At 43.4% G+C, this 25,241-nt stretch overlaps 1 protein-coding gene across 3 annotated transcripts in view; it reads right to left on the bottom strand.

The window, feature by feature from the left end:
• Positions 1-1,934: 1,934 nt before the first annotated feature.
• The window catches only part of LOC139420819 (BTB/POZ domain-containing protein KCTD16-like), a 93,298-nt gene continuing 69,991 nt past the window's right edge, over positions 1,935-25,241 (bottom strand). For 2 of the 3 annotated variants that reach the window (XM_071171126.1, XM_071171125.1), the window contains exon 4: positions 1,935-2,326. In XM_071171126.1, the coding sequence (XP_071027227.1) occupies positions 1,935-2,326 (392 nt within the window). Of the gene's footprint in view, positions 2,387-25,241 lie in introns of all 3 variants that reach the window. The other variant, XM_071171124.1, reaches the window with a different exon arrangement.

Raw genomic sequence — 25,241 nt, 5'->3', positions numbered from 1 at the left:
CTTGCACAGGACTACTCCCTCTTTTCAGTCATTGGTGTTTCTTTGTGTTTGACTTCAATCTCATTAAAACAAACCCATCCTTCATCACCCCTTAAGGAACACCTTCATCTGTATCCCTTCCCATTTCCATCTGAAAGCTGTTTTGATATACAGTATCTCTCTGTGTTTTTCAAATTCCCCAACTGAAAAAAAAGCCCATACTTCCTCTGGAGTTGCCTGCGTTCCTGAAAGTGTTGAAATCAAAGAAGCTATTCATCCCCTCCGCTCTGGCAGCAGGTATTTTTAGAAAGTGCATTATCGGGAGAGCATGAATCATTTATCATTCTGATACACACGTATCTTCGATTTCTGTGCAATCTGCATGCAAAAATCAGCAGTGTGTGTAGAACAATCTCTCACACACCAATTGTGCTCTTTAGTGCTTTCAAAAGATTGTGGATAAAACTGTGCAGTCAGATACCCTTTGAGCGTACAGGAAGCAGTTGGTGAAGAAAGAGATGTCTTTTGTCCATTGCCATTATTCCATTGAGATCAGTCATCCAGAACCTAAAGCATAAGACATACAGTAGACACAGAGGCAGTGGCGATGAGCATCAATACATACATACATACAGTTGCGACCAAATATATTGGCATCCGTGGACCTTTCTTAAATAATTCTAAAATAAGTTGTTGGATTTTCAACACAAACAAAACCATTTTTGTTTTGTAAACTTATGTTTACAATTTTAATTGAGAAAATAAAAACAAATGGCATGGACAAAATGATTGGCACCCTGGAGCTAGTACTTGGTTGCAAAGTCTTTGATCAAAAAAGCTGCAGACAAACACTTCCTGTACCGTCATTGAGCTTGCTGCAACTTTCTCCTGGCAATTTGGCCCACTTTTCAGAAGCAAACTGCTGTAGTTCTTACATTTTTGAGGGGTGGCCTCCACCAATTGCTGTTTTCAGATCTCACCATCGGTTTTAAATGTGACTTAGATTTGGACTTCGCTGGCTACTCCAGAACAGTCAAGAATCTCTTCTTGAGCCATTCCTGGGTGATTTTTGATGTGTGTTTGGGGTCATTGTCTTGCAGGAAGATCCACAACCTTCAATTGGGACCCAGTTTGGACACTGGGTAGAACATTGGACTCCAAATCCCCTGATCATCTGAAGATTTATTGATGCCTTGCGCATAACAAGGACTCCAGTATTAGAGGCAGGAAAGGAACCCCACAGCATTATCAAACTTCCCCCATATTTGATTGTAGGGGAGGGTCTTTCATTGAATTTTTCATTTTGTCATCAGTAAACACAGCGCTCATCTGTTTTGCTAAAGCTCAAATTTTGTTTCATTGGTCCACAGAACATTTTCCCCAGGATTTAGGCTTGTTTCAGTAGTTATTTTGAGAAGTTCAACAGGCTTTTTTGTGTCTCCTTCAGCAGTGGGGTCTTCCTATGTTTACCAATGACTAAATTAAGCATTTAAAGAAAATAACACCCTCCTTACGATCAATCATGGGGCAGGTTCGATAATGCTGTGGGTTACTTTGCTGCCTCTGGGGACCTTGAATGTATGCAAGACATTGTGAAATCAGCAGATGGAGTACAACGTTCAACCCAGTGTCCAAAAATGTTGAAGTAGAAAGGTGCAGCAAGCCCATTGATGGCTACAATAAGCATTTGTTGGCAGCTATCTTGGCCAAAGGGTGTGCAATGAAGTAGTAGCTCAAGGGTGCCAATAAATGTACATTTAAATTGTAAGTTAATTAACTTAAGTTCTGCAATGTTGAAAACCCAATAACAAGGTGTGGAGAAATAGGGAATTATTCAAGTAAATTGGAAGGGTGCCAATACATATATACACACATACAGTTAGCTAAACAGTCATGGTTTTATGCTTGTTTTTTTGCTGTCTCTGTGATGCCTAAGTGTTTTAACTGGATCCCTCTCAGAGACGGTACTTCCTTAGTAGATCTGCCTGCCACATGTACTTCCTCTCCGGGAAGCGCTCGGGGATCTTGATCTTGCGGAAGTCCTGGATACACTTCTCCAGCTCCTCCTCAATGGTCATCTTCTCCTTGGCCGGCCTCTTCTTGCAGGTGCTGGTATCTCGGGAGCTGGCAGTGAGTGTTCGGAGGAGATCACTCTTCCTGCGCTGCTCTGACTGCTGCAGCATCTGCACCGGGCCCTTCTTCAGCGGCCGGTCCAGGGTCTGGACATGGACGTGGGACTGCTGGCTCACCGGCCCACAGATAACGGTGCCGTGGGGTGAGCTGGCCTCTGACTGGCTCTCGGAGCTTGAGGTGGAGAGCTCGTTGAAGGAGGTGCCGCTCTCGCCCTCTCCCTTGTGGTTCTTGCAGCAGCAGTCGCAGGGCGGGGAAGACCACCGAGAGGTGCCACCTGGAACACAGAGGGAATAGACGGTCAGACAGGGTCTAACAACACAATAACATGGTCAGTTTGGCAATGAAAATATTCATTATTCCTTTCAAAACTAAATTTGAGTCACCTAAAAGATGGCATTTCCCCATGTTTAAACAAATACACACCACAAAACAAGTAAAGTACTCTCTGACACAATAGAGTGAAGTTGCAGTCACAATAGATGGGTTGGAAGGTCTATGAACTGTGTTGCTTGAATCCTCTGATGTGTTTGAACCAAACAGCGCATTCACCTACCCCAGACTGGATAGTGCTTTGTAAACTTCCTTTGACATTCGGCTATTGTTAACATGCAACTTTGTGTGTGCTTAAACTGTAAAATGTTTCTTTCTCTCAAGGAAAATTATGTTATGTAACAAATTGCTATGCATAGGCTGGTTGCAGAAGAACAGCATTCTCAGCTGTAGCGTTTAGGGCCAAGGACAAGAATGCATTGAGAAATCACATCTCATAGAGCTGTAAACCTAGGCTTATTTATTTTTCATGGTTACTTGTTAAATAATTTAATAAAGAGGGATCTATTGCCTATGAATTTATTTCCCATTTAGCAAGAAGGCATTGCCTCTTGAAACACGTTTGCTTTGCATACATTTTCTTTTCATGAAGTTCAATGCCACAGTTTCCTTTTATGTAAAGCACAACATTTTACATCCATAAATAGAATGTACTTACAAATATCCAATTTAGATTGTTTAAATCTATAACTCTACAGTGGGCTAAATTGATTTACTTATTAGCATTGCAAAAATCGATTTACTCTCCCTGTATTCTCTCTGTACCGTTGACTTTAGACAAGACCCATCATGAATCATGCAAAGTAGGGTACAAATCTACAATATACAGTAAATAGTCATATAAATATAATATTATTTGCATTAACAGTCAGATTTCAGTGAAGCTCTGATGTCGTTTTCCAACACTCGGTGTCATCTATCAGTGTCATCTATGCTGCACACAGTGCGGCACACAGTCAAGTACTACCGCTGTGAAATCAGCCTGCCATCAAAGATTGTGACATAAATGGAGCAAACTCAGTCACAGCCACTCCACCAGCTACCCAGGAAATCTATGGCTGCCTCCCAATAGTGCACTCTAAAGGGAATACGGTGTCATTTGGGACGAGGACTGTGAATACTGGGCCGACAACTGACATGGGGGACGGGGTCCATCTTTTGTGTTTATGTACCAGGGAAGGAAACAGAATTCATTTGTGTCACTCAGCATGAAAAGGGACATTTGATTGATGAGCTGGTGCATCATAAAATAATTGGTGTTCTGAAAACTGGGCCCTGACTGTACAGACGGCTAGCAATTTTTTTGGTCCAAATAAAATGAGCAGGATACTCCAAAGCAGTGTTGATGGTGCGTATTAGACTTGGTTGTGGGGACAGTAGTTTGGATCTGTACTGCTATTATTTCCCTCCTATCTGCCAGGTAAATAACCTGATGTTGACAGATATCTTCTACACCTTATATTTAAGACACATCGCATGGTTCTACATACTCCACATTCACATCTGTAATTGTCAAATGCGTGTCTATGATGAGTGTTTACAATGGTAATTAGTGACAACCTGAGAAATATTAGTCTTTTCCGTGATAATAATCTGTACTGAATCTACACTTAAAGGTAAAGACAGAATCGTAACATTCCCAGATGTTTCCGCTCGTTACACCATTCACTTCCAGTCCCAGGAGTTTAGTTGAAAGCAGATTAGTGACTCGGACTCTGACTGCTCTATTCAATTCAGAAACCACTGGAACTGATCATTTAATTATTTGTTATAGCTTCCCCTGAGGGCTACAATAAGATAGAGTGTGGAGTTATTATTATATCTGACAAAACAACCTGCAATCCATTATCCACGGCTAATTGTGGGGGAAATAATTTGAACTTGACATCCATTTCTGTACATAGCATATTTTCCCACTCTCCCTGTTAATCTGTCACTGTTTAATATCTCTACAGTCAACAAGGCTGTCCTCGACACACTGATGTACTGTATAAACTTACCAACTTGATTTAGTAGGCAACACGTGATACTGTGCTGTAGTCAGATCCACAGTGGACACATCACTCACGAACTGGGACTTCAATCTGCACAAATACATAGCAGGAGAGGACCTACAGATTGGCTGTGCATAGCCTATACTGTATGACCTGGGGGTGGGAGGAAGGCTTGTGGGCCAGAGTCTCTCTCTGTGTCAATACCACACCCCTCTCCATAATTCTATGTTCAGACCCATGCTGGGTCCAGGGCTGTGAGACTGTGGGGATGGAGGCTGTGGTAGGAGCTGGTATATGTGATCTCCTATCTTGTCACTGGCACTTGCTCTGAGGCTGTGTTTGTCCTTCCCCAGTCCACACGTTCCCTTCCTCTCCTCCCCGCTAGACTCCTTAAGCCCGGAGCCATTAATCTCAGATCTCGGAGGGGACCTCCACAGCCTCAGCTATCAGAACCCACAAAGGGAGCTGCCTCCCCTTTTCAGACAGCCACCCTCCTCTTCCCCCACCGTCACACAGCTCTCCTCCTTTCTTGGCACTAAGCGTCTCGATCAATCCAATCCACCATCACCTCGCCTACCCGTGCTGCTCTGCACGCCACACATCTGTCTCCCCTCTGTCTCCCCATCCACCCATCCATCTTCAGGCCGCTTTCCAACCGTATCAACACATCAGCGATTCGGTGGAGGTGTGTGAACGATTGCCCCCTGATTGATTTCTGTCATAAAGCTCTGATGTGTAGAGGGTATTCAGGGAAGCAAATAACCCCTTTTTTTGTCGTTTGTTAAGGTTTGGCACATCAAAGCAACTGACATGCATATTGTTAATAGGCTATGACAATGAATTTAATGCTGGAAACAGTGGCTGAGGCTGGATTTGCCAAGTACAAGCTACTAAGCCTCAAGGTGTGCACTTTAATAATTGAGTACAATGGGTATATATTGTAGAACACAAGACAAATACCTTTGAAAGTTTCAACAGTACCAGTACGCAATACTCATCTGCAATTTGAGAGAGATGTTAGAATGAACATTTTTGCTGACAAATTAATATTCAAATGGTATATTTTCAAGAAAAGATTGGTGTGAGGGACAATTGCATAATTGGCAGAACTGAAATGGTGGATGAGGCATCATATATTATATTCCTTTCTGTCTGCAACTTAATTCAAATCAAATAAAATTGTATTAATCACATGCTTCGTAAACAACAGGTGTAGACTAACAGGATGTAGAGGTGTAGACTAACACCATGCGACCTGAGCGTTGCAAAATAAATGTAGACATACATGTTATTCAATTATTGCGCCAACGAGCGTCTCCGTTGCCAAGGGCTAAAATAGAAGTCAGTTCGTTTTCTGACGCAGATCGCGCTGCAAGTCCTGCCTCTCCCATCTCCTCATTGGTTTATATATGCAGGTACACACGGGTCATCTCCTCATTGGTTATACCCACGTGGATGACAGAAAGAAGAACGAGGTAAGTGGCGGTAATGCACCTAATTTATGAATGTTGCCAATCGCAATTTAAATCCAAGATGGCGTAGCAGTCAGACGTCCTCGTCTTGTCGTGTCCCATGTATATATATTTTTATATATTTTTATTCGCATATCTTCTATATATTTTTCTAAACCTCAACTTCAAAATACTCGCCTGCAACCCGCCTCACCCAACGTGCTTGGATCTGTTTTTTTCTAAAGTATTTTTCTTTACTTTTGAACCGGAACCCCAACAGAAGCTAGCCAGCTAACTAGCTACTAGGTAGTAGCTGCTAGCGGTCATCAGCTAACCTTTAGATCGGAAAACTCTCGACCATTTGCACAACGCAATTCAAACCAGAGCATACCGGAATAATTTTCTCTCCATATCCCCGGATTCCTACGGCAAGCTCTGAACCTTTTCACCTGGATCATTGCAGCTAGCTAGCTGCAATCTGAGTGGCTACCCCTGGCTAACGTCTCTGTCCTGAAGCAAGCACCAATTAGCTTGGAGCTAGCCAATGCTAGGCCCATCTCTCGGCTAGCTGAAGAGGTCGATCAGCCACTCCTTGGGCTACAATACCTATTTTTCCAATTGGCCTGGACCCCTTTAACTGCGGGTACGGAGCCCCACAAATCCTTCACGACTAGACTACTGACGTAATCTGCCCGAGGGGTTTCTTCAACTGGCTCCAACGTTGCGATGTCCCCTACATGCTAACCGTGGCCCGCTAGCTGTCTAGAGCATATCGGACAGTTAGCTGAATAGGTCCATCGGCCAATTACTTGGGCCACTATACCTATTTTGCCAATTGACCTGGACCCCTTTACTACATGGAACCCTACTAATCCATCACGACTGGTCTGCCAACGTAACCGCACGAGGAGGCTCCGCACGAGGAGGCTACAACAGACTTCTTCAGCTGCGACTTCCCTCTAAGGCCTTCCTTCTATTGGCCCGCTAGCTGTCTGAATCGCTGTGTCTCCAGCCAGCCTAACTACTCACTGGACCCCTATGATCACTTGACTATGCATGTCTCTCCCTAATGTCAATTTGCCTTGTCCATTGCTGTTCTGGTTAGTGATTATTGTCTTATTTCACTGTAGAGCCTTTAGCCCTGCTCAATATGCCTTAGCTAACCCGTTAGTTCCACCCCACACACATGCAGTGACATCACCTGGTTTAAATGATGTTTCTAGAAACAATATCTCTCTCATCATCCCTCAATGCCTAGGTTTACCTCCACTGTATTCACATCCTAACATACCTTTGTCTGTACATTATGCCTTCAATCCTTTCTATCGCTTCCAGAAACCTGCTCCTTTTACTCTCTGTTCCGAACGTACTAGACGGACAGTTCTTACAGCCTTTAGCCGTACCCTTATCCTACTTCTCCTCTTGTGTTGTAGAGGTTAATCCAGGCCCTGCAGTGCCTAGACCCACTCCTATTCCCCAGGTGCTCACATTTGTTGACTTCTGTAACCGTAAAATCATTGGTTTCATGCATGTTAACATCAGAAGCCTCCTCCCTAAGTTTGTTTTATTCACTGCTTTAGCGCACTCAGCCATACCGGATGTCCTAGCCGTGTCTGAAATCTTGCTAAGGAATACCACCAAGCTAAGGAATACCACCAAAAACCCTGAAATTTCCATTGCTAACTATAACATTTTCCGACAAGATAGAACTGCCAAGGGGGGCGGAGTTGCAATCTACTGCAGAGATAGCCTGCAGAGTTCTGTCATACTATCCAGGTAGATCCTCAAACAATTCGAGCTTCTACTTCTGAAAATCCACATTTCCAGAAACAAGTCTCCCACCATTGCCGTTTGCTATAGACCACCCTCTGTCCCCCAGCTGTGCCATGGACACCATATGTGAATTGATTGCCCCCCATCTATCTTCAGAGCTCGTGCTGCTAGGTGACCTAAACTGGGACATGCTTAACACCCCGGCCATCTTACAATCTAAACTTGATGCCCTCAATCTCACACAAATTATCAATGAACCTACCAGGTACAACCCCAAATCCGTAAACACAGGCACCCTCATAGATATCATCCTAACCAATTTTCCCTCTAAATACACCTCTGCTGTCTTCAACTAAGATCACAGCGATCACTGCCTCATTGCCTGCATCCGTAATGGGTCTGCGGTCAAACGACCACCCCTCATCACTGTCAAATGCTCCCTAAAACACTTCAGCGAGCAGGCCTTTCTAATCGACCTGCCCCGGGTATCCTATTGACCTCCTCCCGTCAGTAGAGGATGCCTGGTTATTCTTTAAAAGTGCCTTCCTCACCACCTTAAATAAGCACGCCCCATGTAAAATTTAGAACCAGGAACAGATATAGCCTTTGGTTCACTCCTGACCTGACTACCCTTGACCAGCACAAAAACATCCTGTGGCGTACTGCATTAGCATCAAATAGCTCTGGTGATATGCAACTTTTCAGGGAAGGTAGGAACCAATATACACAGGCAGTTAGCTTTCCTAAGGCTAGCTTTTTCAAACAGAAATTTGCATCCTGTAGCGCAAACTCAAAAAAGTTCTGGGACACTGTAAAGTCCATGGAGAATAAGAGCACCTCCTCCCAGCTGCCCATTGCACTGAGGCTAGGAAACACTGTCACCACCGATAAATCAACGATAATTGAGAATTACAATAAGCATTTTTCTATGGCTGGCCATGCTTTCCACCTGGCTACCCCTACCCCGGTCAACAGCCCTGCACCCCCCACAGCAACTTGCCCAAGCCTCCCATTTCTCCTTCACCCAAATCCAGATAGCTGATGTTCTGAAAGAGTTGCAAAATCTGGATCCCTACAAATCAGACGGGGTAGACGGGCTGGTAGACGACCCTCTCTTTCTAAAATTATCTGCAGAAATTGTTGCAACCCCTATTACTAGCCTGTTCAACCTCTCTTTTGTATCGTCTTGGATTCCCAAAGATTGGAAAGCTGCCGTGGTCATCCCCGAGACACTCTAGACCCAAACTTCTACAGACCTATATCTATCTTACCCTGCCTTTCTAAGGTCTTTGAAAGTCAAGTTAACAAACAGATTACCAACCATTTCGAATCGCACCGTACCTTCTCCGCTATGCAATCTGGTTTCTGAGCTGGTCATGAGTGCACCTCAGCCATGCTCAAGGTCCTAAATGATATCATAAACGCCATCGATAAGAGACAATACTGTGCAGCGGTCTTCATCGACCTGGCCAAGGCTTTCGACTCTGTCAATCACCACATTCTTATCGGCAGACTCAACAGCCTTGGTTTCTCAAATGATTGCCTCGCCTGGTTCACCAACTACTTCTCTGATAGAGTTCAGTGTGTCAAATCGGAGGGCCTGGACCTCTGGCAGTCTCTATGGGGGTGCCACAGGGTTCAATTCTCGGGCCAAATCTTTTCTCTGTATACATCAATGATGTTGCTCTTGCTGCTGGTGATTCTCTGATCCACCTCTATGCAGACGACACCATTCTGTATACTTCTGGCCATTCTTTGGACACTGTTAACTAACCTCCAGACAAGCTTCAATGCCATACAACTCTCCTTCCGTGGCCTCCAACTGCTCTTAAATGCAAGTAAAACGAAATGCGTGCTCTTCAACCAATCGCTGCCTGCACCTGCCCGCCTGTCCAACATCACTACTCTGGACTGTTCTGACTTAGAATACGTGGACAACTACAAATACCTAGGTGTCTGGTTAGACTGTAAACTCTCCTTCCAGACTCACATTAATGTTCTCCAATCGAAAAATGAATTCTAGAATCTGCTTCCTATTTCACAACAAAGCATCCTTCACTCATGCTGCCGTACATAGCCTCGTAAAACTGACTATCCTACCCATCCACGACTTCGGCGATGTCATTTACAATATAGCCTACAACACTCTACTCAACAAATTGGATGCAGTCTATCACAGTGTCATCCGTTTTGTCACCAAAGCCCCATATCCTACCCACCACTCTCGTTGGCTGGCCCTCGCTTCATACTCGTCGCCAAACCCACTGGCCCCACAAACCCCACCTTATCTCAGCTCACAGCTCACATAGCAGCACCCACCCGTAGCATGCGCTCCAGCAGGTATATTTCACTGGTCACCCCCAAAGCCAATTCCTCTTTTGGCCGCCTTTCCTTACAGTTCTCTGCTGCCAATGACTGGAACGAATTTCAAAAATCACTGAAGCTGGAGACTCCCTCACTAACTTTAAGCACCAGCTGTCAGAGCAGCTCACAGATCACTGCACCTGTACATACCGCATCTGTTAATAGCCCATCCAACTACCTCATCCCCATACTGTATTTATTTATTTATTTTTGCTCCTTTGCACCCCAGTATCTCTACTTGCACATTCATCTTCTGCACCTGTATCACTCCATGGTTTAATTGCTATATTGTAATTACTTCTCCACTATGGCCTATTTATTGCCTTACCTCCCTTATCCTACCTCATTTCCACACACTGTATATAGTATTTTCCTACTGTATTATTATTATTATTATTATTACTTTTTTTTGTTTGAATTTGACCCCTTTTTCTCCCCAGTTTCGTGGTATCCATTTGTTTAGTAGCTACTATATTGTCTCATCGCTACACCACCTTCTGTGAAGGGAGTAGTACACAGCGTTGTATGAGATCTTCAGTTTCTTGGCAATTTCTCACATGGAATAGCCTTCATTTCTCAGAACAAGAATAGACTGACGAGTTTCAGAAGAAAGGTCTTGGTTTCTGGCCATTTTGAGCCTCTAATCGAACCCACAAATGCTGATGCTCCAGATACTCAACTAGTCTAAAGAAGGCCAGTTTTATTGATTCTTTAATCAGAACACCAGTTTTCAGCTGTGCTAACATAATTGCAAAAGGGTTTTCTAATGATCAATTAGCCTTTTAAAATTAGAAACTTGGATTAGCTAACACAATGTGCCATTGGAACACAGGAGTGATGGTTGCTGATAATGGGCCTCTGTACGCCTATATAGATATTCCATAAAACAATCTGTCGTTTCCAGCTACAATAATCATTTACAACATTAACAATGTCTACCTTGTATTTCTGATCAATTTGAAGTTATTATAATGGACCATTTTTTTTGCTTTTCTTTCATAAACAAGGAAATGTCTAAGTGACCCCAAACTTTTGAACGGTAGTGTATATTATCCATGTCCTTGTTCAGGATATTACTGCTCTCAGGTCCCATTGATAGGATAGTCTCGAACGGAGCTCGTTCAGTTTATTCTCCAGTGATTTTACGTTTGCCAATAGAACGGAGGGTAGAGGCATGTACTCACCGACGTAGGTGCCCGCACGTTGGCCTCTCTTACGCCGCCTTTATCTTTTCCGTGTCTCTGGGATTAGGGCTTGGCCCGGGGTATGTATGTCCTGCACCTCCGTCAAGGTTAGTGATCGCTGTTCTTTCGGGCATAGGAAACAATAGCGGAAACATTATGCACAAAAAAAAAGTTAAGATCAGCGCAAAAAAAAAACAACACAAAATCGCAAAATTGGTCAGGAACCCGTAAAACAGCTGCTATCCAATGCAGCACCATTACTTCTTCACTGTGAAACAGTTTAAATGTACGTCTTCGACTGCATGGGGTCTTCAAACTGCAATCCTTTTATAGCTGTCTGTGCGAGAGTGTGTGTGTGTGTGTGTGTTTGTGTCCCTGTACTCCTTTGTGAAAATATTTTATTTTCATTTAGCAGGGCGTTATACAGTATCTCGGATCAAAGTGACACTACTTGGTGACAAGTCTCAGCAAGACACCTTTCACATCCCATTTGTGCAGCAGCAGTCTGCAGCAGTGTGTGTAGCAGCCCCATATGCAGGACCTCTGCCTGCTGTGCTCTCCTCATCACTAAGCTCTTTATTAGGTACAGCTAGTATTTCCAGGTCATTGAAAAAAGGCATTTTAAAATGTAGCTTTCAGACTCCTAACCTCGTTTCCAGTGACCAAGTCTAGATAAATGATCAGGACTAATTAGTGTCTGACATACTACTGAGCTACGAAGTCTTTTCAACACAGTTTTATGTGTTCTGGGGCGATCAGGTCAAACTCCTGGGAGCAGAATCAGATAGTCTCAGTGTGTTGATCATTTCCTCCCATATGGAGCATCCTTAGTCACTTCATGGGCACTCACTAACTTTAAGTACTGGCATGCTCAACTCTAATTAATCAAGTCTTCGGGTACAGGCATTCGGAAGGTATTCAGACCCCTTGACTTTTTCAACATTTGGTTCAGTTACAGCCTAATTCTAAAATGGATTAAATATGTTTTTACTCACTAATTTATGCACAATATCCCATAATGACAAAAAACAACAAATGTTTTCTTTTTTTGCAAATGTATTAAATATGTATTCAGACCCTTTGCTATGAGACTCGAAATTGAGCTCAGGTGCATCCTGTTTCCATTGATCATCCTTGAGATGTTTCTACAACTTGCTTGGAGTCCAGCTGTGATCAATTAAATTGATTGGACATGTTTTGGAAAGGCACGCACCTGTCTATATAAAGTCCCACAGCTGAGTACGCATGTCAGACCAAAAACCGGTCGAAAGAGACAGGATTGTGCCAAGGCACAGATCTGGGGCAGGATACCAAAACATTTCTACAGCATTGAAGGTCCCCAAGAACACAGGGGCCTCCATTATTCTTAAATTGAAGAAGTTTGGAAACAGCAAGACTCTTCCTAGAGATGGTTGTCCTTCCAGATGGACAACCACCTCTGCAGCACTACACCAATAAGGCTTTTATGATAGAATGGACAGACGAAATCCACTCCTCAGTAAAAGGCACATGACAGCCCACTTGGAGTTTGCCAAAATGCCCCTAAAGACTATCAGACCATGAGAAACAAGATTCTCTGGTCTGATGAAATCAAGATTGAACTCTTTGGCCTGAATGTCAAGCGTCACGTCTGGAGGAAACCTGGCTCCATCCCTACGGTGAAGCAAGGTGGTGGCAGCATCATGCAGTGTGGATGTTTTTCAGCGGCTGGGACTGGGAGACTAGTCAGGATCAAGGGAAAGATGAAGGGAGCAAAGTACACAGAGGTCCTTGATGAAAACCTACTCCAGAACGCTCAAGACCTCAGACTGGGGCAAGGTTCACATTCCAACCGGACAATGACCCTAAGCACACAGCCAAGACAATGCATGAGTGGCTTCAGGGAGCCTTCCTCTCACCTTCAGGGACAAGTCTCTGAATGTGCTTGAGTGACCCAGCCAAAGCCCGGACTTGAACTCGATCGAACATCTCTGAAGAGACACGAAAATATCTGTGCTGGGTTCTGGGTTGGATGCGCCCTGTGTTAAGAAGCAGTGCGGCTTGGTTGGGTTGTGTATCGGAGGACGCATGACTTTCAACATTCGTCTCTCCCAAGCCCGTACGGGAGTTGTAGCGATGAGACAAGATAGTAGCTACTAAAACAATTGGATACCACAAAATTGGGGAGAAAAAGGGGTAAAAATAAAAACATATTTATGTATTTTGTATGCTCCATTACTACATTTCACACACATTTAACATATTAGCAGTCTTTTTGCAATAGTCTTTTTGAAATTGTCACCAGTATAGTATATCACCATAGCGTACCTGGAGAGGAGCGGCGCGTTCCCTATTTGACTGCTCCAATTTCGCTCCAGTAGTGCTCACTTAACCAGCTCAGGGCATGCTCCCCCAGCATGCATTTGTAGTCTACTTGTGTGCTGCTATAGCCACTTACTTTAGCTGTTGTCATGGAGTTGGCTAAATATTTTCATAAAGAAATTGATAAAACACACAGGTGCTAAATCAAGGTGACTAACAAAGATGAGGACCAAGAGCAAGAGGGGGAGTGTGGTGATGTAGTGTCCACAACTAAAGAATCATTGTGGAATTGGCGTGGAATTGGGTAGATAACTAAGTGTGTCATTGTAGCAAAATATTTGATCTCTTAAATGTTTTGTTCATTTTTTTTCTATTATGTATACAATGGGCCATAATTGATTTTGGCCCAATAGGCTTGGCATATTCCCACATTCAAGGAGCTTTCCATTTTTATTGGGTTATTTTGCCTAAAAACCTTTAGGCCTACCTACAGTACCAGTCAAAGGTTTGGACACACCTACTCAATCAAGTGTTTTTCTTATTTTTTTACTATATTCTACATTGTAGAATAATAGTGAAGAAGTTACAACTATGAAATAACACAAATTAAATCATGTAGTAACAAAAAGTATTAAACAAATCAAAATATATTTTATATTTGTAATTCTTCAAAGTAGCTACCCTTTGCCTTGATGGCAGCTTTGCACAATCTTGGCATTCTCTCAACCAGCTTCACCTGGAATGCTTTTCCAACAGTCTTGAAGGAGTTCCCACATGCTGAGCACTTGTTGGCTGCATTTCCTTCACTCTGCGGTCCAACTCATCCCAAATCATATCAATTGGGTTGAGGTTGGGTGATTGTGGAGGCCAGGTCATCTGATGCAGGACTCCATCACTCTCCTTCTTTGTCAAATAGCCGTTACACATCCTGGAGGTGTGTTGGGTCATTGTCCTGTTGAAAAACAAATGATAGTACCACTAAGTGCAAACCAGATGGGACGGTGTACCAGCTAAGCTGGTTAGGTGTGCCTTGAACTCTAAATAAATCACTGACAGAGTCACCAGCAAAGGACCCCCACACCATCACACCTCCTCACTCATGCTTCACAGTGGAAAACACACATGCAGAGATCATCCGTTCGCCTACTCTGCATTTCACAAAGACACCAAAAATCTAAAATTTGGACTCATCAGAACAAAGGCCAGATTTCCGCCGGTCTAATGTCCATTACTCGTGTTTTTTGGAACAAGAAAGTCTCTTCTTATTATTGGTGTCCTTTAGTAGTGGTTTCTTTGCAGCAATTCGAACATGAAGGCCTAATTCACGCAGTCTCCTCTGAACAGTTGATGTTGAGATGTGTCTGTTACTGTGAAGTATATATTTGGGCTGCAATTTCTGAGGCTGGTAACTCTAATGAACTTATCCTCTGCAGCATAGGTAACTCTGGGTCTTTCTTTCCAAATCAAATTTTATTTGTCACATAAACATGGTTAGCAGATGTTAATGCGAGTGTAGAGAAATGCTTGTGCTTCTAGTTCCGACCATGCAGTAATATCTAACAAGTAATCTAACCTAACAATTCCACAACAACTATCTTATACACACAAGTGTAAAGGAACGAATAAGAATATGTACATAAAAATATATGAATGAGCGATGGCCGAACCGCATAGGCAAGATGCAGTAGATGGTATAGAGTACAGTATATACATACAGTGCCTTGCGAAAGTATTCGGCCCCCTTGAACTTTGCGACCTTTTGCCACATTTCAGGCTTCAAACATAAAGATATAAAACTGTATTTTTTTGTGAAGAATCAACAACAAGTGGGACACAATCATGAAGCGGAACGACATTTATTGGATATTTCAAACTTTTTTAACAAATCAAAAACTGAAAAATTGGGCGTGCAAAATTATTCAGCCCCCTTAAGTTAATACTTTGTAGCGCCACCTTTTGCTGCGATTACAGCTGTAAGTCGCTTGGGGTATGTCTCTATCAGTTTTGCACATCGAGAGACTGACATTTTTTCCCATTCCTCCTTGCAAAACAGCTCGAGCTCAGTGAGGTTGGATGGAGAGCATTTGTGAACAGCAGTTTTCAGTTCTTTCCACAGATTCTCGATTGGATTCAGGTCTGGACTTTGACTTGGCCATTCTAACACCTGGATATGTTTATTTTTGAACCATTCCATTGTAGATTTTGCTTTATGTTTTGGATCATTGTCTTGTTGGAAGACAAATCTCCGTCCCAGTCTCGGGTCTTTTGCAGACTCCATCAGGTTTTCTTCCAGAATGGTCCTGTATTTGGCTCCATCCATCTTCCCATCAATTTTAACCATCTTCCCTGTCCCTGATGAAGAAAAGCAGGCCCAAACCATGATGCTGCCACCACCATGTTTGACAGTGGGGATGGTGTGTTCAGCTGTGTTGCCTTTACGCCAAACATAACGTTTTGCATTGTTGCCAAAAAGTTCAATTTTGTGTTCATCTGACCAGAGCACCTTCTTCCACATGTTTGGTGTGTCTCCCAGGTGGCTTGTGGCAAACTTTAAACAACACTTTTTATGGATATCTTTAAGAAATGGCTTTCTTCTTGCCACTCTTCCATAAAGGCCAGATTTGTGCAATATACGACTGATTGTTGTCCTATGGACAGAGTCTCCCACCTCAGCTGTAGATCTCTGCAGTTCATCCAGAGTGATCATGGGCCTCTTGGCTGCATCTCTGATCAGTCTTCTCCTTGTATGAGCTGAAAGTTTAGAGGGACGGCCAGGTCTTGGTAGATTTGCAGTGGTCTGATACTCCTTCCACTTCAATATTATCGCTTGCACAGTGCTCCTTGGGATGTTTAAAGCTTGGGAAATCTTTTTGTATCCAAATCCGGCTTTAAACTTCTTCACAACAGTATCTCGGACCTGCCTGGTGTGTTCCTTGTTCTTCATGATGCTCTCTGCGCTTTTAACGGACTTCTGAGACTATCACAGTGCAGGTGCATTTATACGGAGACTTGATTACACACAGGTGGATTGTATTTATCATCATTAGTCATTTAAATCAACATTGGATCATTCAGAGATCCTCACTGAACTTCTGGAGAGAGTTTGCTGCACTGAAAGTAAAGGGGCTGAATAATTTTGCACGCCCAATTTTTCAGTTTTTGATTTGTTAAAAAAGTTTGAAATATCCAATAAATGTCTTTCCACTTCATGATTGTGTCCCACTTGTTGTTGATTCTTCACAAAAAAAATACAGTTTTATATCTTTATGTTTGAAGCCTGAAATGTGGCAAAAGGTCGCAAAGTTCAAGGGGGCCGAATACTTTCGCAAGGCACTGTATGAGATGAGTAATGTAGGGTATGTAAACATTATTTAAAGTGGCATTGTTTAAAGTGGCTAGTGATCCATTTCTCACATCAATTTTTCATTATTAAAGTGGCTAGAGATGAGTTGGTATGTTGGCAGCAGCCATTCAATGTTAGTGGTGGCTGTTTAACAGTCTGATGACCTTGAGATTGAAAAACAGCTTCTGTCTCTTGGTCCCCGCTTTGATGCATCTGTACTGACCTCGCCTTCTGGATGATAGCGGGGTGAACAGGCAGTGGCTCGGGTGGTTGTTGCCCTTGATTATCTTTTTGGCCGTCCTGTGACATCGGGTGGTGTAGGTGTCCTGGAGGGCAGGTCGTTTGCCCCCGGTGATGTGTTGTGCAGACCTCTACCCTCTGGAGAGCCTTACGGTTGTGGGTGGAGCAGTTGCCGTGCCAGGCGGTGATACAGCCCGACAGAATTCTCTCGATTGTGCATCTGTAAAAGTTTGAGTGTTTTTGGTGATAAGCCGAATTTCAGCCTCGAGGTTGAAGATGCGCTGTTAAACCTTCTTCACCACACTGTCTGTGTGGGTGGACCATTTCAGTTTGTCTGTGATGTGTATGCCGAGGGACTTCAACTTTCCACCTTATCAACTACTGTCCCGTCGATGTGGATAGGGGGCTGCTCCCTCGGCTGCTTCCTGAAGTCCACGATCATCTCCTTTTGTTGACGTTGAGTGTGAGGTTATTTTCCTGACACCACACTCCGAGGGCCCTCACCTCCATCCTGTAGGCCGTCTCGTTGTTGTTGGTAATCAAGCCTACCACCGTAGTGTCGTCTGCAAACTTGATTGAGTTGGAGCCGTGCATGGCCACTCAGTCATGGGTGAACAGGGAGTACAGGAGAGGGCTGAGAATGCACCCTTGTGGGGCCCCAGTGTTGAGGATCAGCGGGGTGGAGATGTTGTTACCTACCCTCACCACCTGGGGGCAGCCTGTCAGGAATTCCAGGACCCAGTTGCACAGGGTGGGGTCGAGGCCCAGGGTCTCGAGTTTAATGAAGAGTTTGGAGGGTACTATGGTGTTAAATGCTGAGCTGTAGTCGATGAACAGCATTCTAGCATAGGTATTCTTCTTGTCCAGATGGGTTATTGCAGTGTGATTGCGTCGTCTGTGGACCTATCGGGGTGGTAAGCAAATTGGAGTTGGTCTAGGGTGTCAGGTAGGGTAGAGGTGATAAGGTCCTTGACTAGTCTCTCAAAGCACTTCATGATGACAGAAGTGAGTGCTATGGGGCAATAGTCATTTAGCTTAGTTACATTGGCTTTCATGAGGAAAACAGGAACAATGGTGACCCTCTTGAAGCATGTGGGAACGGCAGACTGGGATAAGGATTGATTGAATATGTCACCAGCCAGCTGGTCTGCGCATGCTCTGAGAGCACGGCTGTAGTGGTCCTCATGAGAGCAAGTTTCATCATAGTGCTTGATGGTTTTTGCGACTGCACTTGAAGAACCTTTCAAAGTTCTTGAAATGTTCCTAATTGACTGACCTTCATATGTCTTAAAGTAATGATGGACTGTCGTTTCTCTTTGCTTAGTTGAGCTGTTCTTGCCATAATATGGACTTTGTCTTTTACCAAATAGGGCTATCTTCTGTATACCACTCCTACCTTGTCACAACACAACTGATTGGCTCAAACACATTAAGAAGGAAAGAAATTCACAAATTAACTTTTAACAAAGCACACCTGTTAATTGAAATGCATTCCAGGTGACTATCTCATGAAGCTGTTTGAGAGAATGCCAAGAGTATTCAAAGCTGTCATCAAGGCAAATGGTGGCTACTTTGAAGAATCTTTTTTTGCTTACTACATGATTCCATATGTGTTATTTCATAGTTTGATGTCTTCACTATTTTTTGACAATGTAGAAAATAGTATAAATAAAGAAAAACCCTCGAATGAAAAGGTGTGTCCAAACTTTTGACTGGTACTGAACATATATATGTGTGTGTGTGTGTGTGTGTGTGTGTGTGTGTGTGTGTGTGTGTGTGTGTGTGTGTGTGTGTGTGTGTGTGTGTGTGTGTGTGTGTGTGTGTGTGTGTGTATATATATATAAAATAAACAACTCTGAATCTCAGCCCAGACTGGCAAAAGTAGCTGAAAAGGGTGTTTAGTATGGCTCTGGCTCCTGACCTATTTAGAGTGTTTATATGCTGTTTAATATGACATGTAGCCTATTTGAAAGAATTTTCACTTCTTACTTTCACATTTTCATGTCTATTCAAATGATTTTCATCCAAATCCATATAGTTTGGTTTCAATACTTACAAACCAATTGGTAGGTCCAGGTAGGCACAACACTAGATGGGTGTTGGTCAAATTGTAATTTTAATGAATGGAGCGAATCTGGAGCTGCAGTTGTTATTCCTTTAGCAGAGCAGTTGGAAAGGATATGGAGCACTAGAGTGGTGTGCAAGCGATGAGCAGGATTTCCAACCGCTCAACTCCGCTCACGTGCTCTGGTTGTCACAATACCAACATTTGACTAATGATACGATACCCGGCCAAGTATCACAAGAAAGTATCACAAGTATCCTGTTCACCGCTTTCCCCAGACACCCCAGTCCTCGTTTTCTAAACGTTCTGTGCATGTGCTACGCAAAAACCTGTCACTGAAATTCACACTTCTATTCAATACAACACATTGAATTTAACTTCACACTGTTCAGTGTATAATAGAACACTGCATAGCATGGGTTATTTGCTACTATTTGCAAAGGCCTTCCAGTGATTTGACTTTAGGAATGGGAGGAAGGACTATACATGCATAATGATCTGCATGTCAATGTGGCCGTAAGAGGAAAACACTGCATAAAACCTTTCTTTAATCTTCAGTTAACCCAGACACACACTTCCCCTCCCTTCCTAACACAATCTCTCTGACTCCATCTCTCTCATAAGCACACAACCCCACTCTCTCTCTCCCACAAACACACATGTACACACACTGCTCCCAAGTTTTAAAACGTTAGGCACCAAACAGAATTTAAGGAGCTCCAGAAATAAATTGATTTTTGATATAGTTTAGGCTTGCATTGGGCCTACATGAATCCCATCTTTGAAGCACATCTAATTAGTAGCAGACCCTTTTCCTTTCTTCCTGTGCCAATCAAATTTGCCTACACCTACTGTACTGTCAAGTTGACAGTTTGCTAGCTAGCTAGGTAGCATGACTGAACAACGTTGTTTGTTATCAAACCAAATCGACCCAGGAATTGTTTTAAAATGGCCCTCAACATGTTTTGTGAAAGTTTATAAAATGCACCTGAATCCTGATAGAAATTTTTAAAAAGAAAACAGGTTAAGTGAGAGGAGTTGGGAGATTGGAAATCCCACTAAAAACCGGTTCCCCACTCACAGAAAAATGAACTGCTGTTCCAAATTAGCTCCATTCATTAAAATCACCATTTAACCAACAATCTATTTTTGTGACTGCCTGGAACTACCATTTGGTTTTGAAGTATTGAAAGCAAACCATATGATTTGAATTAAAGTATTTTAGTAAACAACATGAATAGGTGACTTAAGAAACGCTCATAATTTCAAATAGACTACGTGTCGTATTAAAACGCATAGAAACACTAAATAGGTCAGCAGAAGGAACGAAAATGAATTATTTAGGCTATATTATTAGCGTATCATTTCAAGGCTATAGCCTACAAAGAAATACATTTTGAAGCATTTGCGAGTGCGACACACTAGGCTGGCGGGAACATTAAGTTCTCAGCACTTAAACAAAATTACGTTGTATTAAATCATTATAGTCTATAAATTGGGCATGTAGGCTGTAATTTATTAAGATTATTTTTAAATAAAACAAAAAATTAATTATTAGGCTATAGTGCCCTTGAATTCACTTTTAGAAACACGAGTTTGGCCAGTTTGTGGCTTCATGCGATGATTCTTAGAGAGCAGGTCAGCAGTGGGCAATACCCTCTCCGTGCTTTCAGAGCAACTGGGGATGCTAAACAACCTCCGAGGCCACTCTTGCCAGGCTTGGCAGATGCAGAGTTGTTTTCTAATTGTTCTATAGGTAGGCCTAAAGGATTTTTTATGCAAAAATAACCCTATCAAAACAAAAAGCTCCTTGAAAGAGGTAATATGTCAGGCTTATTGGGCCAAAATCAATGATAGTCTACTGTATAGACAATAGAACGAAAATGAACGAAAATTTTAAGAGATCTGATTTTTTTGTTTATAAATACTTTGCTTCAATGACACTCTACCCACCTCATTCCTTTCTGTTAGCATGTGCACGTAGTACCCATCATGCATTCGGGATTCATGTCTTTTGAGATTCCACAATGATGATTTAGTTGTGGACAGTACATCACCACAGTCCCTCTCTTGCTCTTGGTGCTCCTCATCTGTGTCATCAGTTTCTTTCTGTAAAATATTTTGCAAACTCCATGACAGTAGCTAAAGCAAGGGGCTATAGCAGCACACAAGTAGCCTACAAATGCATGCTGGGCCCGGCATGCCCTGAGCTCCTGAAGTGAGCACTACTGGAGCAGTACTGGAGTGAAATTGGAGCAGGTGAAAAGATCGAGGCTCCAGGCGTTGGGAAACTCGCTCTATGCCTCAGTCAAATTAGGCACTCTCTTCTCTTCACTCCACTCCAGCTCAGCTCTGCTCACAAACTCAGATTGCCGATATGTGTCATATGTTTTTTTTAACCTTTTAGGCTAGAGAGAAGCCTTTTACTTTGCTGTAAAGCTGCAGGAGCATGCATGTCGTGCTCCTGCTCCATTTTCCCTCTCTGACACCCAGCGGCTGCATGACAGTGGCCTTGCAAAGTCTACTCAGACTGACCTCTGCTCTTGGTAATGACAGGCGATGAAATTATACAATGTATCAACATTGCTCGCTCTGCTCCAATGTAACAAATGTACAAATCTAACAACAGAAGACTCATCAGGGTCTGCATCCCCGCTCACCATCATGGGTAAATTATATTTAAAAAACTGATGGGGGAATAGATGCGCAGACTGAGAGAAGCGGGTGAGTGAGGGCTGCTAGAGGATGCTGAGAGACGCAGGTGAGTGAGGGCTGGTAGAGGATGCTGAGAGAAGCAGGTGAGTGAGGGCTGGTAGGGGATGCGGAGAGAAGCAGGTGAGTGATGGCTGGTAGAGGATGCTGAGAGAAGCAGGTGAGTGAGCCCTGGTAGGGGATGCTGAGAGAAGCAGGTGAGTGAGGGCTGGTAAGGGATGCTGGGAGAAGCAGGTGAGTGAGGGTTGGTAGAGGATGCAGCTGGTTGATTACAGCTGCCACACGTGATATGAGCATGAAAGTGAAGTGGATATTATTGGACCTGTGCATTCAAGAGACCAGTGGCTGTTCCTTAAATTGAACTGAATTTATATTTTTTTTATATAAAAGGCGCCAGCAGATTCTTTAGATCAACAGTACTACGGTAATCTAAAATGTTGGTATCTTAACTATAATGATGTACTGTATTAATGGACCCCCCCCCCCATTTGTTTTCTAAACTGCTGCGGTTACTCGCTGTTTATTATCTATGCATAGTCACTTCACCCCTACCTAAATGTACAAATTACCTTGACTAACCTGTACCCCCGCACATTGACTCGGTACCGGTGCCCCCTGTATATATCCTCATTATTGTTATTTTATTGTCTTACTTTATATTTAAAAAATGTCTTTAGTTTATTAAGTAAATATTTTCTTAACTATTAACTATTTCTTGAACTGCCTTGTTGGTTAAGGGCTTGTAAGTAAGCATTTCACGTTAAGGTCTACACCTGTTGTATTCGGCGCATGTGACAAATGTTATTTGAATTTGATTCGGTACCGTGATATTACCGTGGTACCAGTGTACCATGCAAAACTATTTTGCAATGCTATTTAAGAGTATGTAGAACTGAAATGTCCCACTATAAGGCTCTGCAGACAACACACTACTTCAGTAGATCCAAGATGGCGTAGCAGTCGGACGTGTGTTTTTGTCTTGTCCCGTCCGGTCCCGTGTATATATCGTTTTCGTTTATATTTTAATCTCAATTTCCAACTATGGACTGAATATACTCTCCTGCAACCCACCTCACCCAATGTGGTACGGATCTGCTATTTTTATACTTTAGATCCCCCCTTCATAAGCTAGCTACTAGCTAGTAGTCAGTTAGCCACTGCTAGCGGTCCTCACCGTTAACTCGGACATCAGCCAGCCTCAAACCGGTCAATTACTGCCAGTCTGCACAGAGCGATATCAACCCAGAGAATATCGGACTGCTTTTTCTCAACCACATCTCCAGTTTCCTACCGCAAGCTCTGAACCTTTACACCAGATCATCGCAGCTAGCTAGCTGCTATCCGAGAGGCTACTCCTGGCTAACGTCTCTGTCCCGAAGCAAGCACCAGTTAGCCTGGAGCTAGCCTGGAGCTAGGCCCATCTCCCGTCTAGCCAAAGAAGTCCACCAGCCAATTCTTGAGCTACAATACCTCTTTTTCCAATTGGCCTGGGCCCTATACTGCCGACACGGAGCCCCGCCGATCCATCAAGAATTGTCTGCCGACGTAACCGTTCGAGGTGGTTTCAACAGGCTCTTCCATTGCGACGTCGCCGGATGCCCATCTGATAGCCCTGGCCCGCTAGCTGCCTGAATCGCTGTGTCTCCAGCTCACCTAGTGTAGCAGCGACTACGGAATTGGCTCTTTGACTCATCTAGTACTCTCTCTAATGTTAATATGCCTTGTCTATTGCTGTTTTGGTTAGTGATTATTGTCTAATTTCATATGTAGAGCCCCTAGCCTTGCCCAATATGCCTTAGATAGCCCTTTTCTTCCACCCCCCACAAATGCAGTGACCTCACCTGGCTTAACTGGTGCCTCTAGAGACAAAACCTCTCTCATCGTCACTCAATGCCTATGTTTACTGCCACTGTACTCTCATCCTACCATACCTTGTCTGTACATTATGCCTTGAATCTATTCTTCTGCACCGAGAAATCTGCCCCTTTTACTCTCTGTTCCGAACGCAATAGACGACCAGTTCTTACAGCCTTTAGTCATACCCTTATCCTACTCCTCCTCCATTCCTCTGGTGATGTAGAGGTTAATAACCCAGGCCCTGCAGCCCCCAGCACTACTCCCATTCCCCAGGCGCTCTCATTTGTTGACTTCTGTAACCGTAAAAGCCTTGGTTTCATGCATGTTAACATCAGAAGCCTCCTCCCTAAGTTTGTTATATTCACTGCTTTAGCACACTCCGCCAACCCTAAGGTCCTAGCCGTGTCTGAATCATTGCTTATGAAGGCCACCAAAAATCCTGACATTTCCATCCCTAACTATAACATCTTCCGACAAGATAGAACTGCCAAAGGGGGCGGAGTTGCAATCTACTGCAGAGATAGCCTGCAAAGTTCTGTCATACTATCCAGGTCTGTGCCCAAACAATTAGACCCCCTTCAGCCCCCAGCTGTGCCATGGACACCATATGTGAATTGATTGCCCCCATCTATCTTCAGAGTTCGTACTGTTAGGTGACCTAAACTGGGATATGCTTAACACCCTGGCCATCCTACAATCTAAGTTAGATCCATTCAAAAAATGTAGAACTAAGAACAGATATAGCCCTTGGTTCACCCCAGACTTGACTGCCCTTGACCAGCACAAAAACATCATGTGGCGTTCTGCATTAGCATCGAATAGCCCCTGCAATTTGCAACTTTTCAGGAAGTCAGGAACCAATATACTCAGTCAGTTAGGAAAGCTAAGGCTAGCTTTTTCAAACAGACAATTGCATCCTGTAGCACTAATTCCAAAACGTTTTGGGACACTAAAGTCCATGGAGAATAAGAGCACCTCCTCCCAGCTGCCCACTGCACTGAGGCTAGGAAACAGTGTCACCACTGAAAAATCTACAATAATCAATAATATCAACAAGCATTTTTCTACTGTTGGCCATGCTTTCCACCTGGCTACCCCTAACAGCTCAGCACCCCCTGCAGCAACTTTCCCAAGTCCCCCCACCCCCCGCTTCTCCTTCATCCAAATCCAGCCAGATGATGTTCTGAAAGAGCTGCAAAATCTGGATCCCTATAAATCAGCTGGGGCTAAACAATCTGGCCCCTCTCTTTCTAAAATTATCAGCCTGAAAATGTTGCAACCCCTATTACTAGCCTGTTCAACCTCTCTATCGTAAGGTCTGAGATCCCCAAAGATTGGAAAGCTGTCGTGGTCATCCCCCTCTTCAAAAGGGGAAACACTCTAAATCCAAACTGTTATAAACCTAAATCCATCCTGCCCTGCCTTTCTAAAATCTTCGAAAGCCAAATTAACAAACAGATCAGCAACTATTTCGAATCCCACCATACCTTCTCCACTATGCAATCTGGTTTCCGA

Source organism: Oncorhynchus clarkii, chromosome 12 (genome assembly GCF_045791955.1).
Source record: "Oncorhynchus clarkii lewisi isolate Uvic-CL-2024 chromosome 12, UVic_Ocla_1.0, whole genome shotgun sequence".
NCBI lineage: Eukaryota > Metazoa > Chordata > Actinopteri > Salmoniformes > Salmonidae > Oncorhynchus > Oncorhynchus clarkii.
This window is presented reverse-complemented; position numbering and strand designations above follow the sequence as displayed.